Source organism: Idiotropiscis lumnitzeri, chromosome 6 (assembly GCF_059441095.1).
Source record: "Idiotropiscis lumnitzeri isolate Australia: NSW breed Sydney's pygmy pipehorse chromosome 6, RoL_Ilum_1.0, whole genome shotgun sequence".
NCBI lineage: Eukaryota > Metazoa > Chordata > Actinopteri > Syngnathiformes > Syngnathidae > Idiotropiscis > Idiotropiscis lumnitzeri.
Window position 1 is genome coordinate 192,959 of NC_142396.1, and position 13,589 is coordinate 206,547.

The following is a 13,589-nucleotide window of genomic DNA, read 5'->3' on the forward strand; positions in this document are numbered from 1 at the left end:
TCTTAAGCATGACTCGGCACGCATACAAACACAGGCGCCTGGACACACTTGCACACTCAAACGTTGTCGCTTCGATTTCGACGAGCGCTCATAAAACACTTCATTGTCATGCACACAAAAGCACGTGGCGGTAAGACCCTCCCCCACCACCACGCGCGCACACACACGCACACTAACGCACACACCCCGACGCGTTCGTGTGTGCAAGAATTAAGAATGATTTGACAGCGCAATCGGAAGTCAGGCTGCACCGAAGAAAGGAGAGTAAGAAATCCGAGACAGCAGAAGACGATGAAGAAGAAGAAGAAGAAAAAAATGCTGCTCTGCTGCCTCCTGGCGGCACCCAACGGACATCACCGCCACTATTCGAGTCCATGACATCATGGAGACTTGTCGCCTCATGGATCATGAGCACAACCCACATTTTAAGCACTTTTATGACACTCAGTCTTCAATAAATGGATGCATGGTATAACGAATGCAAATTCACATAGGTTTCCCGACATTTTGGCGGAATCAAACGCTTCCAATCCGCGTTAAATTGGAGCGAATGGTGCGCTGAAAACCAAACTGACGAATACGAGCACTTTAATGCAAAAGCTCATTTAAATGACTGCAAATCAAGAACGCAAAAGTATGTATTGTTCATGCCTTTCAAATAAAACAAACGCACTAACATCAATGCCGAGTTTTTGTTTTTTTTAAATGACTTTTTCGACGCTGAGTCAAGTTTCTAGAAAGCAAAACTTCCGTTTTGAGCTTTTACCCTGAAGGGCACGCAGGGCTCAAACCGGAAGTGTCACCAAGTGAAGGACGAGCGTCGTAGGTCGTGTGTACTGTTGTGACGAGCACGCGCGCGAGCGAGCAGGTAAGCCTGCGCGCGTGCACGCCTCGTTGTGCCAACCCCGCTACCGGCATTGAGCTCCAAGATAAACGAAGCTAAGCTCAGTTGCAACGTGTTGTTGTGAGGGTGAGCTGCAGGCTAACGGTTAGCTGCGCGCTAACGATGCTTTTCCTCCTTCGACCTGTGCGGAATGACGTCATCTTCGCTTTGAATCAACACAATGACAAAAATCCTCGTAATGTATTCATTGAATTGGTCGCAGATGGTGTTCATTTGGAGGAAAACGCTTTTGTTTCGTGTTGTAGCTGACGATGACGTCATCGGCGCTTGTTGTTTCCGCCCCGCTCAGGTGACAGGTGAGCGGCGGCGGCGGCGGCGGCGGCGGAGGGGTCATGGCTTTGATCTCCTTGGACGACCTCGAGGGGTTGGACGAAGACGAGCAGCTGGACGATGACATCACGGACAACCCTGAACCAATGGGGGACGAGCACTCGGACGGGCTGCTCGCTCATTGGAGGGCCGTGGCCAGCACGCATCAGGTCACCGTGCCGACAGGTGAGCGCATACGTCATACCTTGTTTTTTTATATTTTCTGCTTTCTACTGTTTATGTGTTTTCATTTTGTTCTAATTTCCGTCTAATGTATATGACGTCATATGGAAAGGGCTTTGTGACAGCTCCAGCAGTTGTGAAATGCGCTTTAATTAATGTTGGCTGACCAATGAGAGCACAACAAAAAGCCAGCGTCACCATCATGAATTAGAAATGCGATATATTCACAAAACCGGAATTTTGACTTCCATGGAGGCGCACTGGTAATTGTGAAAGCAGACTAGATGGACGTTGCAACAAATGGCCGCTGAAATGTGATTGGAGCAAACAAATGGACAGGAATCAACACGTTTTTGTTTGTTTTTTTTGAAGAAATGAGGGGGCCCATCCACGAAATGACACGCAACAACCAGCAGAGGGAGCCTGTCCCCTTCGTGCTCATTTCCTGTCAGGAGAAGGTACTGGATTCCTTTGCGTGTAATGACGACGGTGATGACGTCACACCCGATGGCTCGCTTGCATGTGTGCGTGTGCGCGCAGATGGGCGAGGTGATGTGGGAGGAACGCATGTACCCGGCCGGCAAGTGGGCTTGCGTTCGGCAGGCTGAGGAACTTTACGAGCAGAGCATCTCCAAGAGCTTCATGAAGTTGATGCGCTTCATCTGCAAGGAGAACTCAGCAGGTGGGGCACGCACCAACGCTGACGATGCCACCTTTCCGATACGATCGAGCCGCCCGTTTGTGGTTTTGGCGCGTGCAGGAGGCCACCTGGGCCTGACGGTGCCGGTGGTGAGCACCGTGCTGGTGACGGCCGACGGCAAGACGCTGGACAAGAACGTGGAGACCGGCTTCTACCTGCCCGCCGCCTTGCAAGACGCGCCGCCTCGGCCGCACGACCCCGACGTGGACGTGGTGCAGCGTGACGCGTTCACCGTCGTGGCCAGGTAACGGGCTTCTTTATATAACCGCGTTGTTTTGAAAATTGGTTGCAGTTCCACTTCAAATAGGAAGGTGTCGCCATTGGCAACGCCACCGCGAGGTGGCATTTCCTTGCCAATTCCGGTCTGTGCTCAGCCGCGCGTTCCATCCAACTGCGAAGCGAACGACGACGTCGTGACTCACTTGCTGTTCCAGAAGCAGTTGCTACTGCTAATCGTCATTTGTGCTGAAGCGGTCGTCAGTCACAAACTTGGGCACATTCGATGCGGAAATTAAGTCTGACTGTGGCTCGCATGGAGGGAGGAGGAAAAAAAGAAAATATTTTGGTTGCCCTTTGCACACTCTGCTACAGAGCAGTTCCGATGGAGTCCAAATATTGCAAATGTAATTTAATATGATTTGGAAACGGAACTTTGACAAAAACGACAGGCAGGGGCATGTTCGAACGTACTTGTCGGCTAAATGCTTCTTCCCAAGATGCCGCGAGAAATGGATTTGCGCATGCGTCACTACCTGTCATTCATTGCCAAAAGAAAACAGAGGAAGTTAATTAAGTAAACTTTGTGTATTCCTTTTTGGGGTTTTGTCCGCAATGCATCGTTTCCCATCATGCCACTGAGTATTTACTTCCGCATGCGCAAACCCCGTGGCATCATGGGGAGAAAAAAGAAAAAGAAAACATCAATTATGCACCGCAAACATAATCAAAGCACACAATGACAAACTATGGGTATTGACTTCATTTTCTGACCTAGTGCATAATTATGTTTAGTATTTTTTTTCCCTGGTGCACATGCGCAGTTTGGCGCTCAATTAGTGACACAAAAGACGATGTGCTAAAATCCAGCGACGTTGATTCAAACAACAATCGGCAACGGAAGCATGGTCGGGCTTTTTTCACTCAACTTTGGGGACTTAGTCCGGCTGAGGAATGCACATTCAGGATGATCAATCATGTCAGGGCCCCTTTAAAACAAAGAAATGTTGACATTTTAAAAAATACAATCTTGCCCAGTTTATGAAAAAGAAATGACGGCGTCGACTTCAGAAGGTTTTTGATTGAAAAAGTGGGGAAGGGCGAGGCAAGCAAAGTGACGTTTGCCATTTTTGTTGCGGTAGGCCTTTCACGGGGACGACCACAGAGGAAACGGTGACGCGCCACATCGGCTCGCTGTGGGAGCTGCTCGGCGCCTCGGCGTCCGAGCGCCTGCGCTCCGACGCCTACATGGTGGCCGTCTACGAGAACCCCGGCGTGCCGCGGCGACGCAACGAGATCTGGTTCCTGCGGCGCTAGGACCGGGCGCCGCCCCGAAGCTGACTGACCTTCGGAAAACCAACACACACTTATTGCTGTCTTGTTTCTTGTTAGCATGCTTAGCTGGAAGCAAATTAGAAAGTGAAAATCAACTAGTTTATTGAAGGTGAATATTTTTGTATCTTTTGCCCCGCCCCCCAAAAAAACACAAATCAAAGGCTATTAATTTGAAAGGTATTCTGGAAGAGCAGTTTGATCGTTTATTGTGAAATAAATGTGCTGTCAATCAAACAATGGCATGGACTGTCAGCTGTTCCAAGAGTAATAACACAGGTAGGATTTAAAAAAAAAAAAAATCTATTTACAAGCAAACCACGCCATCCGATGCAACAGGAAGTTGAGGGTCGAGCCAAGTAAATGAAGGGCGGTCGCTTCGGGCAGACGCTGGTGTCAGATCAGGTCGGCCACTGCGGACGAGATCAAAGTCATTGAAAAAAGCTCCACTTCATGGACATGATTTGCACAAAAGGGTCATTTGACAAGCGTGAGAGAACATCAATCAGTTGGCGAAATTCTTTGGCCGAATTCCGCGAGGTTACGCTCGCATTTGCCGTACCATTCATCGGCATCTCGTCGATCTGCGTCGAGTAGTACTGCTCGATGTCGCGCAGGATCCGGATGTCGTCATTCTTCACAAAGTTGATGGCCACGCCTTTGCGGCCGTAGCGACCCGAGCGGCCGATCCTGGGGGAGGACAGAGGTCGGAGGTCAAGTGGCACGGAGGACACACAACGGCGGGGGCGTGCGCGACGACGTCCTACCTGTGGATGTAGAGCTCTCGGTTGTTGGGGAGGTCGTAGTTGATGATGAGGGAAACCTGAGGCACGTCCAGACCGCGCGCCCACACGTCCGTTGAGATCAACACGCGACTGCGCACACACGGAGGGGATGAGCACACGCGCCACGTGAGCTGCATCACGGCATCAACGCATGCACGCCATCGTCTCGCAAAACGTACGAGCAGGTCTCGTCTATTCGGGTGAGTCGAGTACCTCGGTCAACGGTCAGAAACCAAGGCAACTTGAAAATGCTTAGCCAATAATACATGGACATTTTATTTTGAAGTCGTCACGCCGTCAGACTCGCTTCCCGACCACCAGTGTTGCTTGCCAAGACGAGCGCAACGTTGCGTCGCCACAATCGCCAATTCAAACGACTTTGTTACGCAGAGTTGTTTGTTTGCGGCTCCAGTGACGAGGGGGGGGTAGTGGGGGGGGTCATTTTGCCACTTCCTGTCGACTGAAAATGACACAACTGCTCAGATTGCGACCAATCACGACGGCAGGTGAATGTGCAAGTGACAAAATGGCCGCCGGGATTTGGCTATCAAGTTTAGACGAGTGGGGCCGGGCCCAACACAATCTCGTCAAGAAAATGTTGGGCTTGACTTCCCCTTTAAGCGCCAATATGGCGTGCGTTGTTTTGTTGCCGTCGATGGTCATCACACGACTCAACGTGCGTCCATTCGCACGCCTCCTCCCTCTTTTTGTCGCGTCACGTGTGTGTTGCGCACCTGGCTCCGGAGCGGAATTCCTTCATGATGGACTCTCGTTCCTTCTGCGGCATGTCTCCGTGCATGGACGACACGGTGAAGTTGGCCTCTCGCATTTTCTCCGTCAGCCAGTCCACCTGCAACCAAAGTCCGCCGCGTCACCGGTCGCGGCGCCTCGTCAGCCGGCACCCCGCCCCTCCCTCTTACCTTCCTCTTGGTGTTGCAGAAGATGACGGCCTGCGTGATGGTGAGCGTGTCGTAGAGGTCGCACAGGGTGTCAAACTTCCACTCCTCGCGCTCCACGGCCACAAAGAACTGCTTGATTCCTTCCAGCGTCAACTCGTCACTGCGAGACACACGCACACGCGTCAGGTCTTGGCACTCGCAACCTTGGGCAAACTGCGCCGAGCTCAAAGTTTTCAATTTGGAAATGTTTCCATTGCTCAAAAGGCTCATCAAAGATCTCATGTTCAACTTTACTTGAAGAAACTCGCACAGCACTTTTAGTGGATCAGGAGTAGAGATGCCACAATTACTCAATGACAAATGAGCGATTAATCGTTTAGCGGTTCTTTCTAAATGCTCTCGATTTAGATCGTCGTCGACCGAAGCACTTTGCGTTTCGCAAAAGATGCGAGCACGCACCGCTTGACCAGGATGCGGATGGGGTCGGTCATGAACTTGTTGGTCATCTCGAGGATCTCGTGAGGCAGCGTGGCGCTGATGAGGACCACTTGCGTGGCGGGGGGCAGGTAGCGGTACACATCGTAGATCTGCTCCTTGAAACCTGCACATCGACCAGAGGTCACAAGACGCGGCGGCAACGCGGCGGCAACGTGGCGGGAACCCACCTTTGTTGAGCATCTCGTCGGCCTCATCCAGGACCAACATTTTGATGGCGCGCGTGCGCAGGCTGCGGCGCCGGATCATGTCTGCAAGCACAGCGGACTTAGTGTCAACTCGAAAAACATCTTGCTAGCTGGATACGAACATTGTCAGGCTAAGGGTTAGCATGGCTGCTAACGATACGCCAAGAATTTCAGCAAGGAACAAAGGAGGACAAAAAGCGGGAGTAAGAAAGCTTTTGCAGCAGTCGCGGCGCCACACGGCCCCCAAGAGGCCAAGTTGCACACACAATTGCGTTGATAAAATATATTCTCTGGATTCATTATTACGTCGTTATTCAACCTGGATTTAATTTGACGCATCGCAACCCGATATTTGTATCGGACATTGGTCCGATTTTAATGGATCTGCATCCAAAATCTGTAACATTGGCAGCTCCGGGACTTGGATCCAAACAGTGTGCCGAGTCCACCGCTAAATAAGACGCCGGTCCTTTACGGCAGCGGACCGGGCCGGGGCGTGCGGGGCAGATGAAAGGAAAAAAAGAAAAAAAAAAACATTTCTTCTTTCAGGCAAAAAAAATATTCTCTCTTGCAACGTGACAGGCTCCTCTCTGTGACTCGCACTTTTTGACAGGGCTCGCACCCGCCACCAAATGTCACCTTCCAAAAGGATTACAAACAACCAAAGTCGTGCACAAAAGTCTCCTAGACTTTCTTCCCTTGTTCAAGTCTCTTCAAACAATTTGTACTCACAAAGGCAGCAATATCGGTATTGTATCGGAACCGGCCTGGAGTTAATGTGAAGTTAAGGCAATTGTCCACTTGCTCATTTAGGTCACCCCAAAAAATAGCCCCCCCCCCCCCCCCAACAATGTAAAAGACACCGAGCGTCGACCCTCACCAAACACTCGCCCCGGCGTTCCCGACACCACGTGCTGGCCAAAGTCCAACTTGCGGATGTCCTCGCCCACGTTGGTGCCGCCGATGCACGCGTGGCACTGAACGTTCATGTAGTCCCCCAACGCCAGCAGCACCTGAAGTCGCGCACATCATCAGCCCGTTGGCACGGGACTGCCGCCGGTGAGCGGGGCGGGGCTTACCTTCTGGATCTGGCCAGCCAGTTCTCTGGTGGGCGCCAGGATCAACGCCTGGGTCTCCCTCACCTGCATGCACCCGTCACCCCCAATAAAAATAAAAATCAGGCATCAAGACACCACTTTTGTCCAAATGAAAGTCAGTCCAACAAAGTTCCTCCAAGCCACAAGGTGGCAGCAAATTGTCGTTTGTGTCCAGAATCAACTCGTGGACTCAATTCAAGATTGATTATTTGATGCAGCATGTACGGTGGCCAAAAAACAGGAATCACGCACTGACCTGAATGTCCAGACACTGCAGCACCGACACACAAAAGGTCGCCGTCTTTCCCGTTCCCGACTGAGACCTGAAGGCAATGGCCAGATTATGTTGAAAAGGGCAAAGAAGAAAAAACTAATTGATCTTACTGGGCAATGACGTCCCGGCCTTTGATGATTTGCTTGATGGCTCGCTGCTGAATGGCCGACGGCTTCTCGAACCCTGAGAAAAGCGACACGCACGTTAACACGACACCAATGCACGCCTCTCACGTCGTACAAACGGAGGCAACATTTGGAATTGTTGTCGATATTTACACAGCACACCCCAATACGATACCAATTTGTCTCATTGCCGATACGACAGTGCGCATGCCCGCGCCGTCCACTCCGGCGCGCAACGATCGCGTGTGCAGTTCCAACTTTCAAACATTAGCCGTCGGCCCGCGCTCAGCTTGATGCTCAGTGAATGTTATTTGCCACCAGCCCATTGCTAGCAGCCTGTAACTAGCTAGCATGATGCAAATATGTTTTCTTTCTTTTTGTTCTCTCTTTTTTACATTTGCATATTGAATTTGATTGATTATCTGCCGTTCTATTTCTCAAGTTAATTAAATTTTTTATGCCTTTTTAAAGTATTCCTTGTTCTTTTGATTCCTGCAGTATTGAAAACGCTATTGAGTATTTTCCTGCGTATCGATATCGAGTTTGAAATTGTATTATCGTGACAAACCATCATTCAATGTTCATCCAGTGCAAGCGTAGTAAACTAAAACTCTCACGCTGATTCTTCATGTCTGGAGGTGGCTCGAAAACCTTTCTTTCCACTTTTTTCCCTGTCAAACTCAGAATTATTTTAAAACAAGCCCTTTTTTATAGCATTTTCTGTGATATGGGTAAAGGGAAAAAAAGTAAATCATCACACTAAAAATAGACTTGACTTGGTTAATGTTCTTGTTTCGTTGCTTTTGAGACGTCCTTTGTAATTAGCGCCGGCAAAAAGTTAGCAGCGACCGTTAGCATGATGTTCGCACAAGGAGCTACCATGCTAACATGCTAACGACAAACGCGCGCAACTTGAGCGACCGCAAGCCGGCAAAGTGCCCACGTGAGCCCGATATTGTCGGGCGTAACCGCTTTCCGATGACGAGACGACGACAGTGCAGTGGACCGCGACAAACGGGAGCCGCTGATGGCGGCGGCGGAGGCCTCGCCGATCCCCGGCCTACCGTAAGCGTAGATGCCCCGCAGCAGGTCCTCCCTTAGGCCCATTGTGTCGAAGGTGGGGGTGACGTCCACCTCCTCGCTGGTCTCAAACTCCACCTTGGTCATGTCCTCGTCTTTGAGGAGCCGCTTCCGACTCTGCATACCGGCGGCGGCCATTTGTTCACTCAAACTGAAGCGAAAAGGAAGAAGCTGCTTACTGCGAACGCCGGGACGAAAGGAAATAGAAGGGAGCGCGTGTCGTGATGACGCGCTCGGGAAGCGACGGCGCAGATGACGTCATAGCCCGTTGCCGTCCTCTCCTGACACTTTTTTCCTCTCTCGCTCTCTCCTGACGCACTTTAACTTCAACTTTTCCCCAAACACTACTTAATGACCAATACCAGCATCTCCTATGCCATAAAAGAGAATTACAAAATAAGCAAACAGAACAAAACATGGAGGGAGGGTAAGGAGGGGGCGTGGCCATATTGCTCATTTCCAGCGGCCCCTTTTCGTCTCCTTGGTTGGCGTCACAGCGAGAGACAGCATCGGGCGTGGGTTCGATCCCGGCTCCGGCCATCCTGTGTGGCGTTCGCATGTTCTCCCCGTGCCTGCGTGGGTTTCCTCTGGGTACTCTGGTTTCCTCCCACATTCCAAAAACATGCATGGCAGGTCGAATGAGCACTCTAAATTGCCCCTCGGTATGAGTGTGAGCACGGATGGTTGTTCGTCTCTGTGTGCCCTGCAATTGGCTGGCAACCAATTCAGGATGTCCTCCGCCTACTGCCGCTGGGATAGACTCCAGCGACCCCCCCGCAACCACCCCGCGTGAGGAGAAGCGGTACAGAAGATGGATGGATGGTTTTGTATTGATTCCTCCAAAACAAATTCGATCAAATTGAAAACACAAGCTGTCATTTCCCTGATTCCAAAAATACATAAATTGAACTTTTTTTTTTTTTTAAATGGACCATCTGGCTGAAGGATCCCTTTGAACCCACCGCATGGCCTGCGATCTACGACAAACTGTCCACATGAAGATGAGACGCAGCCTGATCAACAGCAGAGTTGATAGGCCTTGTAGGCTAGGATGAGGTGCGATTGGGCTTTGCAACCATGAAGATGCCAAGTTTGTCCGTCATGGCTTTCAAAATAGCCAAATGAAACCTCACCTGTTTGCCATAAACAGCTGCTTTCGATTCGACTTGAAATAGTACATGCACCTCATTTGCATTTTTGGGGGAATTCCATTTCATAGTTATAGCAAAAAAAATATATATATATATATATATATTGTAATTGCTGCTGGATAGCAAAAGGAATGCGTGTGAGTTGACGACCGCCTTTGGCCGTTTCGAGACAGACGTGCAGGTTGAGCGAATAATCAAGGCTTGTCATCCAGTTTGTTGATGGCCATTGTTGGCATTGCAACATTGATTGAAATGCTGTAAAAAAAACAAACTTGCAAGCCAAGTGAGATCAATTTGTCGCCGCCCACTGCCGGTCTCATTGTGATTTCCTAGGAATGGTGAGCATTTGAAGAGAGAAATTAAGCGTTGCTTATTGAGGAGCGTTTCCGGAATAAGGTGCAACAACTAAAATGAAATATTTTGACACCTTGTTTAACAAGAGTCCAAATCGTTGTCGCGGATGCGCTCCAGTCTCCGAAAGCAGTCCGATTATCATCAAAATAAAGAAACTTTCTGCTTTCGCTTTGGAAAATAACAATCACTATTTTTGCTCAATTTTTTGACACGTCAAACCAGTCACGGAATTGGCAACATTTGGCAACACTTCTGCGCCATCAACTTCAAAGCATGTTTTTCAGTAATGACGTGGAAATGGAGACAGCAGTTAACTGCAAAACCCAACGCTAAATGAAGTCATGTGACATGTGAGTCAAAACAGGAAGTGCAAATACACTGTGTGGAAAAAGTACGTTTTAATGTTTAAATGTGTTTCACGCTCAAGGAAGGGCTTCGAATATTTCAACGTTTAAAAAATAAACAAAAAAAAAAATCATTCCCTCCTTGATAGAATGTCACCAATTTCGAGTGTCGGGATCTCCCGCGAAATGAATGCGATGAGTTGACGTAAAAAAAAAAAAAACAAGGCGGCTGGTTCTGCAGCGGAGTCCAAAACAAAATGGCGTCAGTTGACGTTGGCGCGCGGCACGTCCAGACTGACAAGCTGAAGCTCCGTCAGGTTAGCCCCGCCTCCGCCGTTCTGCTGGCTCAGCATCATCTGCACACAAACGCCGTTCCTTTTCTTTGCGTTCCATGTTGGACATTGTTACATCACCAGAAGAAACATACAAATGCACACACACCACAAAGCCCCCCCCCCCTTGGAGTTAGCAATGTGGCGTTCGTTTTTTCCTCACCGGCTGAAGCTGCACAGCAGAGACGGGGATCTGGGCGGCGACCGGCGGGAGTGATGCCAGGAAGACCTGAGGGACTGACACTGACACACAAACGCGATTAGACACGCGCGCTGCGCCCGCGGCATGATGTAATCACGTACCGGGCTCATGCGGCGCGGCGTTGAGGACGGCCAGGCTAGCGTCGGCCATGTTGGGCGTGGTCGGGGAGTACATGAGGGCGCGGCCTCCGGGGTACATCACGTGACCTGACAATGATGTCGCCGTGGCTGGGGGGGGGGACATGTCACGTGACCACCTTAGCCAATCACAGGCAGGCCTCGCTCAGCACTTACCTGATGACGAGGCGGTGCTGGGGATGTCAGAAGAGCTCGGATTTGTCAATGGCACTGGGGAGACTCCGCCCCCTGACCACAACAGCAGCGTTGAGTAATATTTATGAACCACAAAAGGGAGACAAATATACAATCAGGTACGTGCGTACGCACGCGCACACAAGAGGTGGGTGCGACGTGGCACTCACCTGAGAGCGCCACTGTGGCAGGCAGGCGTAGCAGCGCACTTTGCTGCATGTGCGTGACAGCAGGCAGCGACGCACCTGAACACGGAACATACGTGACAAGCCGCGTCAAGCGCGTTACAGGACAACACGCTGCAGACCGCAAGCGTCAGGCGCGGCCGACGCCCCCTACCAGACATCAAGGTGAACCCGGTGGGAAAAACCACACCCGCTGGCGTTTTGAGCAACGGCCCGCTGGCGGTGCCCATCTGCGCCGACGGTGAAGGCGAAGCGGACGGCGTGCCGGCCGCCATGTTAGACACGCTCAAGACCACTTTGTTGAGGTCCTGAGCAGACACAGGAAGTGGCAATTTATGACCAAGGCACGTGCATGTGGCGCAACGTCCGCCCGGGACGGCGCGAGGCTACGTCGGGCGTCACCTTGGCGGTGTCGGGGCAGCCGTCGCCCACCTCGCTCACTTGATAGGTGAGGTCGGTTTCCTGGAAGCCGGTGGCGCTCATCCTCTGGTCGCACGAGTGGTCCGAGCGCGGCGGCGAGTCGGGTGAGTTGAGGCACGTCTGGATGAGCGCCTTGCCCGTCTCCGACGTGATCATGGGCTGAAGCTTGCGCGTTGCAAACGTGTACACGTGGCCCGTCTCGCTGGCCACGAGCAGCAGGACCTGCGTGCCCGTCAGCGTAGACAGCTCGTATGCCTGCCGGGGCGAGGATGCGGTGGATCATCAGAACTGGACGTCATCCGCGGCCGCCTTTCTGTGTCGATTTTGGAGTTGTGTGTTGTTGTGTGTGCCGTTGGGTTTGTGAGCGTGCTTCATGCGGGAATGTGGAGTTGCACGTCACAGGCCTGATGCAAGGCGAGCGCGCCCCGCTTGATGTCGCCTCGTACTTTCGGCTCGGCCAAAATATGGTTGAGAGGAGGTGCTGCGACGCCCAAACCGTGCGTGTGTTTTGCATGTGCATGCTATCTATATGCGCGTGTGCGTCGGCGTATAACTGCAACGTGTAGTTCATGAGTGGCGTCAGCAACTAGCTGTGACGACACTCATCTCATTGACGTTGGTGCCACGTGGCTACTTTGTGACGTCACTCACCTTCTTCATGATGCCCGTCTTCCTCTTGCTAAATGTCGTGTACCTTCTCAGTTTATTATCGATGAAGGCCATCTTGATCTTGACCCTCCCGCGAGTCTTCTTGCCCGGCTTGGCTCCCGGCGTGCCAGCGGCGGCGGCGGGCTGCTGGGCGAGCGGCGCCCGCTCGTCCCTCTCCCGCTTGACGCCGCCGCCGAGACACGCGCGAGCCGGATCCTCGTCCTCAGCCGAGTCGGAGTCCTCGGAGCCGCTGTCGAGCAGCACGGTGGCGTCAGAGCGGTCCGAGTCCGGCTCGGCGGCGGATGCGGTTCCGAAGCCCGACGGTGGCTTCGGTCCGCTACCGCTCCTGGTCCCCATTGGCTAAAGTCCGGCGAGCGACCGCGCTTACGGCGGCCGCCGAGGCCAACTTCCGGTAGGACCGAGTGCGCGGACGGGAGCTAGCAGGCTAAACCGGCAAGCCGCCCCACGAACGAAATTAAGCGTAGCGTCGTGGTCGGGCTGTTGTGTCTTGGAGAAGTTTTCAGTAAAGAAAAGCGCCGACATTTGACATCAAAGTTAAAAAGTTAATTCGCACGTCTTCTCACTTGTGGACAAGCTCCACCCCCACAAGAAACAAAACCGAAGAGCACCCGGGAGGCCTCCTCCGCCGCGACGTGCAGTTTCGGATTATGCACGCGATAGAAGCCGCGGTCCTCTAAGTATTCCACCTAGGAGCCCGAAAAAAATAATGTAGGCTTCAAAGTGAACAAGACCGTTCGAGGAAAATGTGTGCAGAGAAGGCGACTACAAATTACAAGCTACTTTCCGTCCCTTCAAGAGAACTACTTCTTTCAAGGGCAGCCGCTCCTTATTTGGGCAACGTGTCCAAACACGCGGACGCGAGAAGGAGTCAACGGCTGGGTCCAAATTTACACGCTTTTCAAAAATTTATATATATCTATATATATATCTATATGTGTGTATATAAATATATATGTGTGTATCTAAATTTATATATATATATGTGTGTGTATATATATACACGTGTGTGGGGGTGTGTGTGTGTGTGTGTGTCT

At 51.5% G+C, this 13,589-nt stretch overlaps 3 protein-coding genes across 3 annotated transcripts; 1 reads left to right on the forward strand and 2 right to left on the reverse strand.

The window, feature by feature from the left end:
• Positions 1–784: 784 nt before the first annotated feature.
• LOC148334327 (heme-binding protein 1-like) lies at positions 785–3,899 on the forward strand. Its single transcript, XM_088299114.1, has 6 exons — positions 785–868; positions 1,194–1,399; positions 1,769–1,854; positions 1,937–2,078; positions 2,157–2,340; positions 3,455–3,899. The coding sequence occupies exons 2-6, from the start codon at positions 1,237–1,239 to the stop codon at positions 3,627–3,629; spliced, it is 750 nt and encodes a 249-aa protein (XP_088155240.1). The 5' UTR covers positions 785–868; positions 1,194–1,236; the 3' UTR covers positions 3,630–3,899.
• Positions 3,813–8,840, reverse strand: LOC148334328 (eukaryotic initiation factor 4A-III). Its single transcript, XM_088299112.1, has 12 exons — positions 8,572–8,840; positions 7,493–7,565; positions 7,365–7,431; positions 7,091–7,153; positions 6,892–7,024; positions 5,994–6,074; positions 5,788–5,929; positions 5,350–5,488; positions 5,164–5,279; positions 4,412–4,519; positions 4,207–4,334; positions 3,813–4,057 (listed from the first exon to the last, which is right to left on the reverse strand). The coding sequence occupies exons 1-12, from the start codon at positions 8,723–8,725 to the stop codon at positions 4,041–4,043; spliced, it is 1,221 nt and encodes a 406-aa protein (XP_088155238.1). The 5' UTR covers positions 8,726–8,840; the 3' UTR covers positions 3,813–4,040.
• A 1,635-nt stretch (positions 8,841–10,475) lies between these two features.
• LOC148334329 (serum response factor-like) lies at positions 10,476–13,367 on the reverse strand. The gene is made up of 8 exons (XM_088299111.1): positions 12,538–13,367; positions 11,869–12,141; positions 11,621–11,774; positions 11,452–11,526; positions 11,264–11,335; positions 11,072–11,197; positions 10,932–11,011; positions 10,476–10,792 (listed from the first exon to the last, which is right to left on the reverse strand). Exons 1-8 carry the CDS (start codon positions 12,889–12,891, stop codon positions 10,700–10,702), a joined length of 1,227 nt encoding a protein of 408 aa, XP_088155237.1. The 5' UTR covers positions 12,892–13,367; the 3' UTR covers positions 10,476–10,699.
• Between the last annotated feature and the right edge of the window lie 222 nt (positions 13,368–13,589).